This window comes from Silurus aristotelis (genome assembly GCF_946808225.1).
Source record: "Silurus aristotelis genome assembly, chromosome: 11".
NCBI lineage: Eukaryota > Metazoa > Chordata > Actinopteri > Siluriformes > Siluridae > Silurus > Silurus aristotelis.
The window spans coordinates 12,220,546-12,239,912 of record NC_139584.1 but is presented as its reverse complement, the minus strand read 5'-3'; the positions used below and the strand labels follow the sequence as shown (position 1 = coordinate 12,239,912).

The window sequence follows — 19,367 nt, the reverse complement described above, 5'->3', positions numbered from 1 at the left end:
TTGGCACATCCTTTAAATGAAATCATAAATAGACTGAAAATCCAAGAATCAAACAGTACAAACAGTGCTGCCTGCAGAGAAGGCAGGGTTCGAAAACACTGGTCCATAAGCCACGAGTCGGTACGTTACCAGTAAATACATTTGCAACGGAAACACTGAAGTTGATGAGGGTTTGAAAGCCAGCTAATTGTATAGTGTGTTGTGCTGCATAGAGTTTAGCATCATCAGTTCAAGTGAATGTAAAGCTACCGAATACCGTAGACATCCTATTCATTTGTGTACCTTTAACTTTGTGGTAACAGTTTTAGGAAAATCCACGTGTCTAAACACCTCTTTCATAGTGTATCTGATGTACATTATTTTCATAGTAAAATCAACATTGATAGTGAAGCCTTTGAGAAGAATCATTTTTGTTATGCCCCTCAGGTACTCCAGTGTTTGTATCAAAAATCTACTAATATATATATATATATATATATATATATATATATAAAATAAAATAAAATATACTCACACACACATATACACACACACACACCCAAACACGATTATTTGCTCAAACCCCACATTTAATCTGCAGAACACTCAAATACATTTGAAGTCTATAAAGCTTTAAAACATAGTCATGCACCTATTTGCTTATTCATAATACAAATCATCACAGCCTGCCAATGACTCCAAATACAATATCTTTAACAGGAACAAAACAGGATGCATAACAGGCCACTCCCTCAAAAATTAAAAGTACAGAAATTCTCACATTTAATTCATAGAACAACACTTTGTAAGAAACAGCTGACATTGTGAAGGGAGACAATTTGGCAAACAAATTATGGAATTTTAAGGAGACAATAAACATTTTCAAAAGGCCCCTCACTATACAAAACTAAATGCAGTTTATTTCTGGAAAAAAAAATATTTGACTCTTTACACATCTCTGTGCTAAAGTGTGCTGTGTCTCACACAAGTTTTATATTTAAATGACAAACAACTGAAATCCATTTATAATTTAAAAGCATCCAAATGGAAGCATGAATTTGGTCTACAACAATGTGCCCTTTTTGTCCATAGTAAAATATTTGCAGAATCAAAGTTATTAAAAACGTATTTGCCATTCTGATGTTACACACCATGCAGGAAAATAAAAATCTACTTGCTGCAATGTTACAAAGTATATTTTCAAACACACTCTAAAGGGATTTGCTAAGAGAAGTAAATGACTATTATAATGCCAGCACCAGATTACATTTCAACATTTCCAAATGCATAAAGCTGTTTACTGGCTATGGTGTGCGCACACACACAGGCACCTGACACTAAAGCGTTAGTGCATGCATTTATAAAGAGGAGATGAGTTTTTAACTTTGCACTGCTTAGAGCATCTTGGTTAAAACGTACACAAAAGGTATGAACATGTCTGACACAAAACAGACGACGGCTTATTGATGTGTGAAAAAATACTATGGTTTTTTTTTTTACAAAGACTGGCTAGATAAACAATAATGAGATAACTAAAAGGCAGGAAATGTTTGTGTGTGCAGGGGGTTTGTGAGCAAGAGACTCCTCATCATTGATAAAGCAACAGAAACTGATGTTAGAGATCATTTGAAGGGGAAGATTGTCAGGGCATCACAGTTTTCTTTCAAAAAGAACATACAAAAAATAGAATCCAACACAGCAGAACAAACATGCATGTTCCCAGACTCCTTTTCCAAGCGACAGTGTAAAAATAGAGAACTCTTTTAGGCAAGGCTTTTTTTTGTTTAGTTTTGTGCAAACCCAATTACCAAGGATACCATGAAGCCTAGTCACAATGCATGACGCTGAATACAGAGGATCACAAGGGACTGGATGCTCAAATAGGAACCAACAGCTTAAAATAAAAAATTCCCTTTAAAATAAAAAGTCACCCTGTGCATTGCTTATTTTACTAAGGAATACTATGATACTGAAGTTGAAATAGAAAGCCCTCACATACATGCAAAAAGGTGTGTTAAACTATATCAATTAGGCAAGTGACACACCCAGTCCAGTGCAAAGAGTCACATCCTTAGGCAACACCAATTTCAAAATCAAGAGAGAGACAAAGAGTGAGGATCTAAGTAATCACTGCAAGCTTGCAACTGCCACTATGATCACTCACTAAGGAAGGGAAGCTGGAATGAAAACCTCTATATAAAAAGAAAAATAAATCATTGCATAGTATCTCTGCTATGGTGCTTTGATACACATGAAACTGACACAAACATGAGGAAGATGAGGATGATTAAAGCAGAGCTCTAATAGAACTGGTGGGTGGTCATTTGAAGGCTGACTGAAGATTTTTGAACGCCGCTTGTCTCTGTTTCTTCTCCTCTGCCTGCCGTTTCTTTTCCTCCTGCTCGTTACGGATCTCCGCCTCGAAACGGTTTGACTCGTTAATGGCATGGACCTGATACAAGAGAAAATAGCTTTTATTAACGATAAGTTGTAATATTTATTGTAGCCTTCCATTGGATTACAAGGAACCATGAAAGTGTTATCTTGACAAGAACAATGGTGAGAAAGACATAGCAGTGCAATTTCAAGTAAAGCCAGTACTTATGCAAATAATAAAATAAAAACACCTAGCATATAGAGCATGTCTTTTGTTTGTTAAAGCATGTTAAAAAAAAAAAAAGCTACTCTATCCACATTTTACGTCGCGAAAACTCTAACGATCTCTCTTCTCAAAACAGTGATAAGTATGATTGCTGTAACATAGGTACCAAAGTACAGTGTGTGTATAATAATCTAAATATGATCATGAGATAAACTGATTTAAAGGTAGACAAGGGAGACTTTACATGGTGAACCATACACAGAGTTATTGGAACATCCAGCGGAGGGAGAATTTTCTGTGGCATTTAATGTTTAAAGTGGAAATTACATGTTGCAACCTCACCTTGAACACAGAATTTCTCCTAAATCAATATGGTCATGTACATGCCAACTCAACAGCAGGTAGTATAACACATGACACTTTCTTATGCATGAATGAATTAGTATAATGCACTGTGTGTGCCCGTTTTTAAAAATAAATCTGTTTACATAAGGACAAACTAAATAGAAAAATTAAAAAAAGGACTGCCTATAAATACCAAACTCAATGACTAACATGATGACTAACATTTTATTACTTAATTGTTTAATTTATTTGAATCTCTTTAAAATTTTATTTGTGAAGACCCAACAATAAATAGACATCAAATATTTTTTTTGCAATTAAGTAAAAGGAAAAATATATATATATTACTTTGGCTTCAAAGAAAGACTTTGCTCCTTTCACACCCTCAGTGGACACGTCAATTTCAGACAGACGAGCTAAGACACACAACCCGCTGTCCTCTGCCAGCTCCCCTGCTGCTGCCTTCCTGAAGATCAGGAGGAACTGAAGAATGGAAGGAAGGATATCACATTTCACTATTATAAAATGAAATAAAAAAAAAGCAACTCTAGATAGCACATTGTTAAATGCTCATTTACCTCTCTGAAGTTCAGTTTGCCGTCCAAGTCTTCGTCTACCTCTTTGATCATATTCTTCAGGCCCATGTGAGTCTGTGGAGCACCGAGCTTCTCCATCATCAGCTTCAGCTCCATTAGGTCAATGTAATTATCCTTCTCAGAGTCATATCTGCAAACATACAATAATGTTAAAGTTACTTCTGCACTGTACACCTAGACAGAGAAGCAGAACTCAGAGGAATATTTGCTGTAACCTACAGGGGGAGGAAAAGATTAATCATCCTAACAATGGGGAGAAAAACTAAGAAAAATGCAATCATAAAGCCTGAATTTGTTTTAATCAGTATTTAATAATAAGATTAATGCATTAAGTAATCATACAGTCTAGACAGTTGTTTAATGACTCCTGCTGCACATGGACTCAAACTAGCACTTTAGGGTTCTTCAAACTGCCACTCCCTTTATTTATGCAGAATACTACTAAAGCAGCTTTCCTTATAGAACTACTTAAACTGACTTTCTACAACACCATGTGACTGAGGTGAGCTGAAACTAGCAGACAAAACAAATAATTGATCTAGTGAGTGTGAGCACGCGCACAAGCAACGCACGCATGCAAGCAATGCACATACGCACAAAGGAAGCACAATCAACAAGATACTTCCTCATAGCCTCAGTTTTCATGTGTGTAAAATTAGATATGCTTGAGAGGCAGTTCTCAAGCCTAACCACTGAAGCTTTGGAAGACAAGTGAAAATTTATCAAAACCCTTCTCACCAAAGTTTTACACTGAGCGGTTTCTTATAACAAAACAAAAACACAACTACATGAAAATATTTATTTCCTTCTTGTTGTTTTGTGGTGTGAACTTTACTGCCTTTTAACTTCATTTTCATTTTTTAACTTCATTCAGTTGATCTCAACTTATACAGTGTTCATACTTCAATTATCCCAAACCCTCAAAGCAAACAGCCCAAATCACACAAATGTGAACACAAAATCTAGAGAACCCATCAAAATGCATTACCATTATTCCACTTTGTATTGTGATTGCAATGTGTCTTGAAATTACATGTACAAACCTAGTTTCTTAGAGACCTTAATTCATACTGCAACCCTTTATTACAGCAGATTTGGCAAGTCACTATTTCATAGGTGCCAAGATTTTCTAACAAGGAAATCCCATGTTCTAACAAGGAAATCTCATTATGGAGGAGATGGCTATTTCGTCCAGCAACAGTAAGGGAATACTAAGTCCAGTGTGGTTTTTTTTTTTTAACCAACCAAGATCCCGCTGACACAAAAGACAAAGTAAGTGTCTTTTGACACTGTTAATTGACAGGGCACCTCTCATCTGGAAGTTGTCATGAAGTAAGAGTGCATGCCTTTAACCTCTGCTCTTCTGTCCTTTTTACTGAATTAAAATAACAGTCTGGCTAAATTCATCCCCATTTAGTTTGATCACCTCTTTTTGCTTAAAAAGCAGATTAGCATTGCCTAGGTCAAAAATCATAAATCAAAAATGTACATGCTGACACAGTTTCTGTAGATGTTGGCACCAAAGGACAGTACCGGTACCATATCACTATGAATGCCTAAATCTCAGTAGGGTCACTGCAGTGGGTTGGCACACCAGCATGTACTCAGTAATGGGTGTTTCTGCCCCATTAGCTCAGTACCCCCATCCCTGTGCCCATACTCTTCATGAATATGGAGTCTAATTCTATCCATCTGTCTTCACAGCTGGCAACAGTACTACTGTCACCAGACAAAGGAGCCATGCTGGGGTCTGTCTCACACCCCCTACATACACCTTTTACTCCCATATTAAATGTGTACTGCACTGTGTCTGACAACTGCATATCAATTATTCAATATCTAATAATCCTGTGTGGGTGTCTGTGTGTGCGCTTTCAATTAAGCCTCAAATCCAGTTCCTGGGATGTCAGATCACCGTCACACTATCTGCTGCATCATGTCACACCTAACGTCAGCTCTTTATGTTTGCAAACTAAACTAAAATCCTACTTACCATATGACACTGGGCATGTTTATTGAAGGAGATGATAGAGGTATATAAAAGAACAGGAGAACTATCATGTACTACAGCTTCACAAACAGCAATCAGGCTTCCTGAGTATCACTGGAGCAATGAAGCCTCCGAACTATGAAACAATGAGTGAACGCAATGAGTGTAATGATACATCAGCACTAATGTGACTGTAGCAAGTTATCAGCGAGACCACATAGTGGGAGAAAATCAAAATGAAAGTCAGCTGAGCCCTTTCTATCTTTTTATTTTTAGTGTTCTAGTCACCCAAAAACATATGGGTATTTGGCATGCATTATTTTTAATGCATTAACTCATGACATGTCCACAAGTTCACGCTTATATTATAGAAGTTTTTTCACAAACCTGTATCTTCTCTCTTTTGGAAAAAACTTCCATTGCATTTAATGCCTCCAAAACAAGTTCCTGCAATCACATACATTACAGCTAATATGAACAGCTGTTCCATCACCAACCTCACGTTTACCCTCCTTTCTGACGTTAATGAGGAAAAAGAAATCGCTACTCATGTTAAGAACTAAGAAAGCATATTTTTTTTGCAGCAATGTTAAGCACAGACACTGAAAAATGGTAAATAAATCTCTCTTTCACAATATCAATTAGGTCTTTTAATTAAAACCCAATTATGTTGAACAGCTGCCAAATAAAGTGAATGAGTTTGTGCTATACAAATAAAACGCAACTAATTAAATAAAAAGAATGAATTGTAAAAAGTCTGTGATTTTGGCCCTATGTTCAGAGCTACAATAAGCTAAAAAGAAATTACCTTCTGTGTAGATTCAACAGAGCTGTAGTATAAAACAGAATGCTGAATAGGATCAGTATGCATAATTTACTAGCAAGTAGTACAACCTTTGCTTTTCTGCAAGTATAATGCAACCAACTGCCACCCAAAACTGTATATATATTTATTTATACTTAACATATTGTTTATCAAATCTATGTTAAACTGCCTGCATGCAACAAGAACTACACAAGGTCACTTGACTTGAATTCAAGTAGGGAGGCTCAACAATAGGCAGCAGTGAAAAGCACAACAATGCTTCACTGTTGTCAGCAAACATTTCATGATGTGGTACAGAACACTGTCAAACACTTGAACCCTTTACTTGATACTCAAACAGAGAAAGTCCTAAGGAGGAAGGAGTCAGCATAACTGTCAGTTTCACTAAGTGCAACTCTCAGGAACTGAAAAGCAGCACTCCATTTTGACCTAATAAGTCTTTGAGCCAGACTGATTGAGGAAACTGGCCAAAGCCTCATTTCCTTGTGTAGAGCAGTGAGGTAAAGTGAGTGCAATCAACTTTCCTGTAGATCAAAACTCAGTGTTGACTCAGAGTGACTTCCTGTCCCTGACTTAAATAAATGTTATTAGAAATGTTTTGTGAATAATCAGAAACATATGCTGAAAATAGAAATAGTGATATGTACACTATTACACAATTAGAAACTGATATGCAGTCTGTTATGGTATTCACATTAAAAATGCCATGCTAAAAGGGCAATAGGACACAGTGTGTTAAATGTCTCTTATGAGAACTTGAAACAAGATGCAACCATGATTTAAAAAAAGCTTTGATTGTGTATCATCTTAGCAATATAATTTTGCTCAGTGTTGGAAATGCCGTTTTCTAATACACAAGTCACTTATTTCTAAGAATTCTTAACCTGAATAAAAGACGAAGATCCTTCTAAATCTTCAACATGATCTTAATGTCTATTCTTCTCAGGGCAGGGCTTATAGAGAAGCAGGCAGTGCAGGCTCCAATTCTATAGCAGATCGGTCGAGGCTTCGGTTACCGCCAAAGGTATTGTTAGCCAACAGGATACCGGTAGAAATTAGGCTTCATTTGGCCAAAGGAGGAGTAGGAGACTATATTCTATGTAGTAGACGCAACCTGAAAGAGATTGGGGACTGTAAGGTGTTGGCAGAAGACAGTGTAGCAAAACAGCATTGGATGGTGGTATGTACGATGCCTTGGGAGAAAAATGGATCAAAGGAGGAGATTTAGGGCTGAAAAAAAGAATGAAATAGTGACAACTGAAGGAGGAACACTGTAGTGTGAGATTCAGGGAAGAGATCAAACAGGGGCTCGGTGGTGGTGAAGAGGTGCTGGATGATTGGGCAACTACTGCAGAAGTGATAGCGACTGCTAGGAGGGTACTTGGTGTGACATCTGGAAAGAGAAAGAAAGATAGAGACATGGTGGTGGAATGAGGAAGTACAGGAAAGTATAAGGAGAAAGAGGTTGGCGAAACAGAATTGGGATCAGCAGAGTGATGAGAAAAGTAGGCAGGAGTACAAGGAGAGGTGGAAGCAGGTAAAGAGGAATGTGGCAAAAGCCAAGGAAAAGGCATATGGGGAGCTGTATGAGAATTTAGACACTAAGGAAGGAGAAAAGGATTTTCAACCGATTGGCCAGGCAGTGGATCAGTTGATCAGTCACACCATGAAGTTATGGGAAAGAGTAGTGGAAGCCAGACTGAGAGAAGAGGTGACCATCTGTAAGCAACAGTATCGTTTTATGACAAGGAAGAACACCACAGATAAAATATTTGCTTTGAGAATGTTGATTGAGAAGTATAGAGAAGGTCAAAAGCAGTTGCATTGTGTGTTTGTGGATTTAGAGAAAGCGTAATACAGGGTGCTGAGGGACGAGTTGTGGTATTGTATTAGGAAGTCAGGTGTGTCAGAGAAGTATGCGAGGGTGGTGCAGGACATGTATGAGGACAGTGTGATAGCAGTAAAGTGTGCAGTAGGAACGAAAGACTGGTTCAAGGTGGAGGTTGGAGTGCATCAAGGATTGGCTCTGAGCCCTTTCTTGTTTGCAGTGGTGATGGACAGGTTGACGGACGAGGTCAGACAGGAGTCTCCATGGACTATGATGTTTGGGGATAATATTGTGATTTGTGGTAAGAGTAGAGAGCAGGTTGAGAAGAGCCTGGAGAGGTGGAGGTACGTGCTGGAGAAAAGGGGAATGAAAGTCAGTAGGAGTAAGACAGAGTACATGTGTGTGTGAATGAGAGGGAGGGCAGTGGAGTGGTGCGGTTGCATGGAGAAGAGGTGGAGAAGGTGTATGAGTTTAGGTACCTGGGTTCAACAGTGCAAATTAAAGAAGAGTGTGTTAGAGAAGTGAAGAAAAGGGTGAAGGCAGGGTGGAGTGGGTGGAGAAGAGTGGCAGGAGTAATTGGTCAGGAGGTGGATCTGTAGGTGGCAGAGCTGAAGCTGCTGTGATTCTCATTGGGAGTGATGAGGATGGAGAGGATTAGAAATAAGTTTATCAGAGGGACATGTACACATGTAGGACACTTTGGAGACAAGGTGAGGGAAGCACGATTAAGATTTGGCAGAGAAGTCACATCGGGTATATCGATAGAAGAATACTGAGGATGGAGTCACCAGGCCAAGAGAAAGGCCAAGGAGGAGGTTTATGGATGTGGTGAGGGAAGACATGAAGGTAGTTGGTTTGAAAGAGGCAGATGTAGAGGACAGAGTAGTATGGAGACAGATGATCCGCTGTGGCGACCCCTAATGGGAAGCAGCTAAAAGAAGAAGAAATATTTAATAGCAATAATTTGTGACAGGGATTCAAGTTGTTATGCATTTGATACTTTTTAATTTTTAAACTATTTTTGGTGCAAGCCACATGTATAATGTGTTTCTGCAGTAAACCAGGTAATTAAAGCTTACTCGTGTGTAATGTTTCGCAGAACTAAAATAGTAAACCTGGCAGTGTTATTGGTCCTATAAAGCAGTGTGTAGGTCCTTTGTGGGCAAAGGTTTATACTGAAGGACTATTCAGTAAGTGGAGTAAATGAATAAAGAACTGACTTGTAGTGAGGGGTGCAAGATTCTTCCCGAATTAGGTGTACAAGTGGCTTATGTAAGCAAAAGTAGCCTAAATTACTTGTGTTTAGAAATATAAACTGGGGCAAACAGTATATGGACAAAGGTTTGTAAGTATCTGACCATAACATTCATATGTGCTCTTTAAACATTTAATTCCATGTTTAAGTCCCCATTTGCGGTTATAACCACCTCCATTCTTCTGGCAGGGTGTTACACTAGATATTTTGGTGTGGTCGTAGAAATGTGTGCTCATTCAGTCACATGGGTGTTGGAAAATTCAGATTCGGACAGAATCATATACAATTGTGTGGTGCAACTATGTGGTAACAGTTTGAGGAAGAACCACGTATGGGTGGAAAGGTCGTGTCCCAATACTTTTGTAAGCACAGCGTAATTTCCAGTATTTTACATTTTGATTTCTTTATAATAAATATTGTGTGAACATAATTAAAACGTTTTGCTTAGAATCTGGTTTTGATCCCCCTATAGAGTATTAGATCATTCACTGAAAAAAATATGATTAATCAATACATTATATTTATCCACTGTTACAAATGTAATAATGAGGTAGCCTGATGGATGAAAAAGGTTTAGCCTTGAGGGAAAGCAGCCAAACGGACAGTCCAGTTTCATTCCAGATCTTCAATCTACTGATCACTCTCACTTTCTCCATTTGCCAATCTGTGACTTAATCCTTGGTTGCTGAGCAACGGATAACCTGTACAGACATGGGAAAACCCTTGCAGCCTGAGTACAGTTTGTAAGATAGCCTACTTAAGTTACAAATGTATTCAGTCAGAAACACAAATGTATAATGGAACTCTGTGCAGTGCTGTGTGTGCATACAAGTGTGAGTGGAGAGAGAAAATGATTCAATTATTTGTTCCCTCTGCCCTGCCACAACAGAAACCCCAGGCTTTTCTGACCACCATATGCTTCTCGTGATTCAAGGTATAATAAAAATAATTGTCTTCCTTGAATTAATTTATCATTTAGACTTGTATTTGCAGATTATCGTTTACTCAAATTTATTTTTGAAACGTATTAATTGTAGCACTGTAGTAAATGTAGTTAATGTTGATTGACCTTTGAGGTCATTACCTTTTCAGTAATGCAGTCTTCAGACATGCTCCCAAAAAAACGCAATCTAAACTAAAATCAAGTTTAATATAATATTTTTTTTTCCAATTTTGAGAAAACGCCCTGCTTAAATATAGACCTAGTACAAAGCCATGTACTATAGTGACTCTTCTAGCTAAGCTGTTTTTCACAAGTGAGAAGAAGCTGTTACTGGTGTCAAACAGTCAGTGTGCAAGTGAAAATGTTTAAGGAAATGGTCATTTAAAGAAGCTGCTCCAAAGAGGAGTCATGGTTTACTCAGACCACCTGGTTTGGCTTACATGGAATCATGTGGGACATGTCAAGCCCGATGTCAGTTCACATAGAAAATTTTAAGCCGCTTTTAAAACAAAGCAGTGTGATGTCCCAAGCTTCCGGCCAGCTGTGAGACCTCAGAGCTCAGTCCTATTCTGTGAAGGGTCACAGGAAACTACTTTACAAATAACTACACATGGTTTAGCCCTTTTAATGTTGTTCTGGCAAATTTAGCTAAATGGATACAACCATTAAATAATTGTATAAGAAATAGAATGTTTAATGAGCGACAGTAGTTTTGTTTTCAGGTTCAACTGCAGTTAGAAAGTCAAAAGAAGTTTTCTAACATTTTAAAATGCCTTGAGAATGTACTGATATAAAAAAATTTGTGGCTGCAGAGCACACTGCAAATATTCCAGATATGGTATTCCCATGCAAAAGTATCATTTCACAAATCTTCTGTAAACTGACTAAATAATAAGCATCTTAATGTAAAATAAGTTTGTGTTTGGGATATTTGACTACTAACTGAAGGAGTATGGATCTTTCACACGCCATCAAATTCAGAAGAAAGATTTCATCTTATCTGAAACATGCTAAGTTAAAAGTTAGAGATTGCTTACCGATTTCTTCGAAAAATTCACAGAGCATGACAAGTAGTTATAACGCAGCCTTTAAGAAGAGCGAAAAACTACAGAGGAAACCATTTCACAACCCATTTCTATATTGACACATTCATATAAAGCAGGGGAAGATCAAGCAGTCATAATGGAAGCAACAAACATAGGCTATCAGCAACATAAGAAACCAAAACATACACAGACTTATACTTCTAAACAAGCTTGCTTTTCTATATATAGCTGCTCGTTGGGTTAGCAGGTTCAACCACCAGAAGAAGAAAGAAGTAATTTGTTCTCCTTATTGATGTTTTCATATAGTATGTTCAAAGCAATCCTCAAACAATGCATTTTACATGCAATGAAAAAAAACGATCACAGCTTTAGTGAAATATTTTGCTCATTTGTCAAGGGCACAACCACAATATACTGCATGATCATATGCTCCTTTGTTTCTTTTGGACTGTATTTAGACTGTGTTTACATTTAGGAAAATCTAACAAATTAAGCTGAATTAAAAATATTGCAAATAATTTAAAATACATCAATCACAAACCAGTAAGAAGTGAGGACAATAGCAGCCCAGTGTATAGTTCAAATTTAAACCTCACTACTACTGTATGCACCGTTTTGTTTAATCAAATAGCAAATTACCAAGATTTTGTAAGTGCTTATCAGCTACTTTAAATTGCCTTAAATCCCTTCTCTGAACAGAGATGCAGATACTTTAATGTGTACCTATGCATCAGTATACTGTAAATCAGCCATGAGTTACTACATCATTATGCTATCAGCAGCAAATCATTGTTTGTTTAAACTAGTCAGAATTCTTCAGCACAGGGAAGTACAGCTTATAAAATCTTCCAGATACAATGGCTCATGCCATTCCACACAGCTTTTGTCAAAGTTGAATTTAAAAACATTAATATGGTTACTGGTTCATTCCTGTTACTTTTGTTTTTCTGTTATTATCAATTACTTGGAGAACAGTACAAGGTCTTTTGTCTTCAATAAAAAAGTATGCATTTAATAAAATGAATGGACTCTGAGGTGAACCTGCTGTTGAAGACACTCCCTCTGAAGGGATTACAAATAAAGGTGATTAATCCACCTGCATCAGCCAATGACTGCAGACAGCTCAAAACATGAGTTTATTTATAGCAGAGGGGTACCTGAGAATGCTAGAATAAATATCCTGTACACAGTATGCATTGTAGAGGCCAGGTTGGGGTAACAGCAGTCACAGTCATGTTACTGACTATACTGTATACTGAATATGTGCATATGGCTGTTCTTAACAAGTGGCCAAGTTTCTATGCTGCCTGCTGCTTCTATGAGTCATTCAGTGGCGTGGACGTGTGGCCTGTGAATCATACGTAGGATTGTGTAGGAGTGAGGGCAGCTCATCTTTGCTTGTAATGAAGAAAATAAAAGGAAACTGCCACATACTATAAAGCAAACATGTTGCAGGTGTGTTTTCCCCATACATTAGACTAACGTTTATTCTGGTTCTTGAACACCAGACACCTTGTTATGCTTTAACCAAATGCTAACTACCTTGAAATGTTGAGAAAGAAGAGGTTCATGTTGCGAGGAACACCACCATTCTTTTGCTCAAAGAGAACATGATCTAACAGAGCATACAGACTTCTTTACCACAGGGGCAATAGAGGAATGAGGAAATGGGCAATTTAAAAATTATCACATTGTTTCATTCCCAGTGGAGAGCACAGAATCTCTATTTAGGGATAAAGTAAAGCAGACCTACAGAACAGGCGTTTATCTCAACATGGTTTTGACTTAGTTTTTATAACATTAGGATGCAGCTATATGGAGGAGTCTTATTTTTGCTTCATTTGCCGTTCTAAAAAGCCACAATGCAAACTAATGCCAAATGTGATTTGCCACATAAACACCACACCGGGAAACAACCCAAAAATGCACCAAATCATTTTTGTAGTTAATATTCATGAATCTGTTCTTACATATACAGCAAATACTGTGCTTGGGATCATCTGGGCAAAATAAATCATCTCTAAAGCATGTTTTTGCGAGATAAGAGGAAACCAACGTTTCCAACGAGAACCAAAAGGAAACCCACACATACACGATTGTTAATAATTTAGGCTGTGAAGCTTAATTACACTCACAGGGTTTGGAAAATCAAACTCTTTCATAATAGAAAATGAAAATTTTTGTTTGAAAGCACCAACACCAACTGAGTGAGTTATAACAAGACATTACATGCCACTGCATTTCTAGGTATTTCTGATGTTATCTTATAGATTAAATATCCTAAGGAAAACATTGATGCACATAAAAACATGCATCATTCAAAGTAGGAACACAGATCTTATGTCTGCCTACAGAACCCAACGATCCCCCTCAAATGCGCACACAGTACAGAGCCAATAAGCATATGCACAGAGTGAATTAAGCAGATTGCATTCTCTTTTTAAACCCACTAATAGAAAAGAACAGAGCCCTGCTATGCTGGCCATGGGGATTATGCGTTTATCTGGCTAATCATATAAATAACATTAACAAGTATTGAAAAAAAATATGTATTTACTAAGAATCTTTAAATATTCAGATGAAATTCCACAGTACTCGGTATACAGCTCATGCATTCCTGCAAGTATATTCACCCTTCAAGATTGAAATACACAATAGTCTTTAATAGGCAACACCAAAAGCAGATGATCAGTGCAACAGGTTTAGGTTGATTTCCCGAAAGCAACACTTCACATGGGTGTGTTTGGGCAGATAAAAAATGTAAAATCTTGTTTCTGTTTAGCACTTTTTTAAGCACATTTAACAGACAAAACTGTACATTGGAATACATGCCAATAATGCAAAATTCTCTTTAGTTCACCTCACTATTGCAACTTGTACTAACTATGCTCCAACTAAACAAGCTCTACTTTAAAGCTTCATGTCTTGCCATTTTTGTACAAGCCTTGCATTTGCATATGTAGGATACTGAACTGGGATTTGAAATAAACTTGTGGTAAAATGCCCAAAGCCTGGGCAGAACCAGCATTGCTCCTCTGATCTTTTGTTATTGTGTTCTCTTCGTTATTGTATTTGCTCAACCCACGGATGACAATCTTTGATCAAATCTGAAAGCTAATCTATACAAATGTGATAACACCTTAAAAGATATCACATCAGCAAAATGTCAAAAGTAATAATGGAGATTATGTTTCTAATGAAGACTCTTTCTATTAGACACCTACTGCACAATTTTATTGTGGCGACAACCTTAACATTCTAGTGTAATAAAACATTTTGACAGCTTGCTGATGGAATACAGAACCCATGCTTCCCCAAACCCCACCTTTGTTAATTTCTAACCTCAGGCATCTCAAACTTTATCACAAACCAACTGACAGCACAGAACACAATGTGTTTTGATTCATCTTCTACCTCAACCATTTACCAATGCCAACCAGTTTTATTTATTAAACAACAGCATGTGCTTTTTAAACATTTTTATAGTTACATTTCATTTCTATGGAATGTTTTCAAAATAAAATAAAAATAAATCCCTATTATCACTTGCATTATAGCAGCTACAAACTTAAGTTACTTTAGAACAGTAAGGTTTTCTTGACCAGAAGAGTTTTTAAGTTACTGTTTTACTTTTGACTGTTTAAAGTGCTGACACTGGAGACATCTTTACAATCCATTTGTCCATAATACGATATGATGGAGCAAACCTTAAATTAAGTGGATAAAAATTAACTTGTGGTTGGTTTCACAGCTGGCACAGTCAGCCTAACCAATTTGTTGCACAATACACTACAGTGCACAAACTGATTTTATTTACTTATTTACATAAGTTTACTTATATTAAGTAGCATGCAAAATTTTGATAAGAGAAAACGTTTACAAAATACATTAGATGTTTTTATAGTCCTAGTGTTAAATGACTACATGTAGATCATTACATCATCTTCGATATAAAAAGTGCTTAATCGCACTGAGAGTTAACACTTCGCAATCTATTCTCATTCATTAATGCCACCTTAAGCACAGGGTCAGATGTGAAATGTAAAAGTCAGACCACAGTACAATCAGTACAAAGGGTCAATCACTGCTCTGCACCATTCACGAATGAGCTTAACGCAGGAAACAAAACAAAAAAACAGTACATAAAAAGGTCAGGATAAAAAAAGAAAAACCTTTACTCAATTTGGTAACAGTTTAACTGCAGTAGCCAGTCAGCCACATCCCTTTTCCCCACAACAATGCAAATGTCAGATTGGCCAGAACATAGAAGCAGTGAATTCAAGAATGACAACACAAGGAAACAACTGGTTAAATCATTTTTTAATAATTGTATAAAACACTGCCAGAGTGATTATACAGCCCAACCTTTATGAGCTACTCCCCTCTTTTCTGATTAGATCTGCTGCTTCCTGCATGGACAACTAAACTAAATGAATAGAGTGACCTAAGCTCTGTGAAAAAGTCAAACTCCTAATAATAACAACAACCTAAAAACGAGGTTGATTATCAACTCACTGGCAGAGATAGAGATAGAGTCTTGCATAATATCCCTTATCTATGTGGACTACACTGGCCATAAACTTGAGCAGCAGGAAAATATTGAGTGTTGCAAGCTCATTTTCAGAACGCGCATTACAACACCCTTAGGGAGCCATTACTACTGGAAGCCTATTACAGCTGCACCTGGGGCAGCAGTAAATACAGCTTTGATGAAGTCCTTCATGTGAGAGCAAAAGAACAAGGAAAGATCTCTGCATCTGTTATGTGGCATGAAATCTGCCAAGAAAACAGGCTACACTCAGTCATAGCAGTCCAACAGCTGTTCATAAAGAATCAGTGAACTCAGTAGGGTCAGCAAAAAAGGGTCACCAAAAAGAAAATGCCCATGTAAAGCTGTTTTTTTTTTTAAGAATCACCTTAAAGAAACATCAATGCTTTTTGTTTATCACCATCTGGCTCTTTTAGGCATGAGTCAGTAACTTACAATATCTAAAAAAATCTTTTCTTGCTGAACAGAAAACAAAACATGCACAAGTTCACGGTCCTTGTGCAAAAAAAAAAAAGAAAAAAAAAAAACCACTTTGCTCACAGCTTTAGCTGATTGTATACTGGACAGTTTTCTGTGGTAAAACAAAGACAGCTCTGTCTGTCGCACAAAAAAGAAGAAGAAGGTGATGTGTGCAGAGGAAGTGCGATTACAGTCTTAGTGCAATACCTCCCATTAAAAGGGACATTTAGAAACTGGTTATAAACCACAGCTGATTGTCCCCTTAGACCCAGCAGAAAGTCTTCAGAGAATTTACATCTCAAGAGAAACCCTGAAGTAATTAATTAACTTTTTTCAATTATTAAAGCATACAACATTGGGCACAGCTGAACAGGAACGCAGGGCAGGAGGTTGGGACACAGTTCTTATTTATTTTTCTTTTTTTGCCACACTTCCTCTGGGAACTACTTGTTCAAGACAATTATGCTTCTTGTGCAAATGGCACTAGGAAATGCAGTGTTGAGAAGTTCTCCTAAAACTAAATGTGCATCAAAATGATCTCACTTTATAGGGCTTAATGCAATGATGGCATTAAGTAGGTTATCTGACTGTGTGTGTTTCAAGCAGCACAAAAGAAGGCAGCCTGGGTGGGGCTGTCCAAGATCTTGGAATTATGACACACACACACACACACTTGTGAGACACACCTATAGCATAGGCACAACACTTGTGTACTCAAAGATCACTTGCCACATTCATGCCTGTGCACTGACGAGATTGTAACTTGGATTGTGGGTTTGTGTGATGACCATGACCTCGTTGAAGAGCATGAACAGATGAATGATAAGCTTGAAAATGCTCAGTTTTTCGCCAAATCCATAATTTAACGAAACAAAGATTTGTAATTATACCACGACACTGTTTGTAGACTCTCGTGCTATCGCATGGATGGCAAAACCAGTATTACACCTACAACCTATGAAATAATGGCTTGCACACCCCGCGCGCGTACTTACTGCTTAAACATTTTCTCCATGTCTTTAATCTGCTTCCTGGAGAACTCCTTGAACTCGGTGTACGGGTTGAAGACCTTCATACTGGGCTGCTGGTGATCGCCCACTCCCTCGTTCAGCTCGCCGCGCCGCTGCAGTTTTGCTCCCAGCTCTGAGTCGGCGTTGGCCGTGGTCGTTTTCTCGTGCGCGCCGTTCTCGCGACCCTCGTCCACGGCGTGCGGCTCCTCCGCGCCCTCTTCAATCTGCAGGCGCCGGTGAAGCTTCGTTGACAGCTCGTCCGAGGCCATGTTTTTGTCTCCTGCTAATAAACCGCTTCTCACAAAGCTCGCTGCCCACTAGACAAAACACATGGGTTCTTAAACACCAGTCTAAAACGTCTGCGGTTCGCACGCGACTGTCTACAGGGATAAAGGAGACCCCTTAGGAATGTTCTTTTGCGTGATGTTATCTTCAGTTTGTAACGCACGAGCTCTAACCACGCCGGTCAACGGTTCCTCCGGTGTCCAACACAATTCAAACAGACAGCGCGCGCCTGTGTGTGTGTAGAACTCGCGTGCACTGCAAGTAGAATAACTACGCAGTCCTCGTGACGTCACGCAACGCCTCTTAAAGTCGCGACACACATTTAGGCAGGAAAAATAAGGACTTTTTAAATGTTTTATAAACCACATTGAAAACCACAAGAGCTGCCTAAGGTGCCATGCACGCATAAAACATATATAATAATATATACAAAGACATTATTTATGTGTCCTCGTAATCTCATTATTACTTTTACTCTGTGTTGAGCCCAAGACTAGGAAATAAAAAGGTGCTCCTGATATGGCTGTTCCACAGCACTGGTGCAGTGACTGCAAAGGCATAGTCACCCTTCAGCCTCACCTGAGAGCAAAAAAACAGACAGAAGTGACTGAGTTGAAGACCTCAGAGGCCTAGAAGTCAAGGCTATCCCATTAAAAGCTTTAGAAACAAATAAAAAAGACCCAAAATTGGATGCTTTGCAGACACAGAGCCTGTGCGGAGAAGCTAAAACCTAAGTGATGTGATTCCTTCCTTGCACTTGGCACTTAATTGAAAACAGTTATGCCTATATAAATAATGATTTGTGTTTTTCTGCATGTGCAATTTATATTTTTCTCCATCCATCTGCATTTTTACTCTAAATATTTATTCTTCTGTGTATTCTTTACTGTATTTATTCATCATGCTTATTTGTTTCCTCATGCATTTATAACCTATTGTCTTATATATTTATTTTTTATGAGTATTTATTCCATATTACTTATACTACACAGGGTAATAAAGGAGACTGAGGACACAAGGCATGGCCCACCCAGGACAGTTTGCCAACCCATCACATAGTCACTCATTACTACAGACAATTAAAAAATTCAGCCTACAATTGTTGTCTTTGGATTTGGGGAGGAAAACAGAATCCACACACACACAACTGGGACTCAAACAATTTGCCTGGAGTATTTGCTGTATTATGCTGAGTAAGTAATTAATTTCTGTGTATTGTCCTGGGTTTAGTAATGTATTTGATGTTGATATATAAATAAAATTAATTATACATTTACTATAACTAAATCATGTAAACTGCTAAGTGTTTTGTGATTTGCATATGATCATGGTGTGGCATGTATAAATCAGTATTAACATTGAACACACACACACACACACACACACACACACACACACACACACACACACACACACACACACACAGTATTATACCATGCACATTAAATTAGTGCAATTGAATCCACTTGCAACTAGATTCATTCATAACTTTAAAGATGGTACTTATCAAGCAGGTGCATGAGTTTGTGGATCAGTAACTGTAGTGTGTGGGTGGGTGCATAGAGGATAAAAAGACTGAATGAGTCAGCTGTAGCTGTGGGCCGATTTGTGACTCATGGGAAGCTGAGTTAGGCTGTTGCGTTGGTCTGAGATA

At 37.9% G+C, this 19,367-nt stretch overlaps 1 protein-coding gene across 1 annotated transcript; it reads right to left on the bottom strand.

Annotated features, from left to right (window-relative positions):
* Window positions 1-548: 548 nt before the first annotated feature.
* Window positions 549-17,989, bottom strand: efhd2 (EF-hand domain family, member D2). The gene is made up of 4 exons (XM_083553857.1): window positions 17,414-17,989; window positions 3,505-3,652; window positions 3,275-3,409; window positions 549-2,431 (listed from the first exon to the last, which is right to left on the bottom strand). The coding sequence occupies exons 1-4, from the start codon at window positions 17,695-17,697 to the stop codon at window positions 2,300-2,302; spliced, it is 699 nt and encodes a 232-aa protein (XP_083409983.1). The 5' UTR covers window positions 17,698-17,989; the 3' UTR covers window positions 549-2,299.
* Between the last annotated feature and the right edge of the window lie 1,378 nt (window positions 17,990-19,367).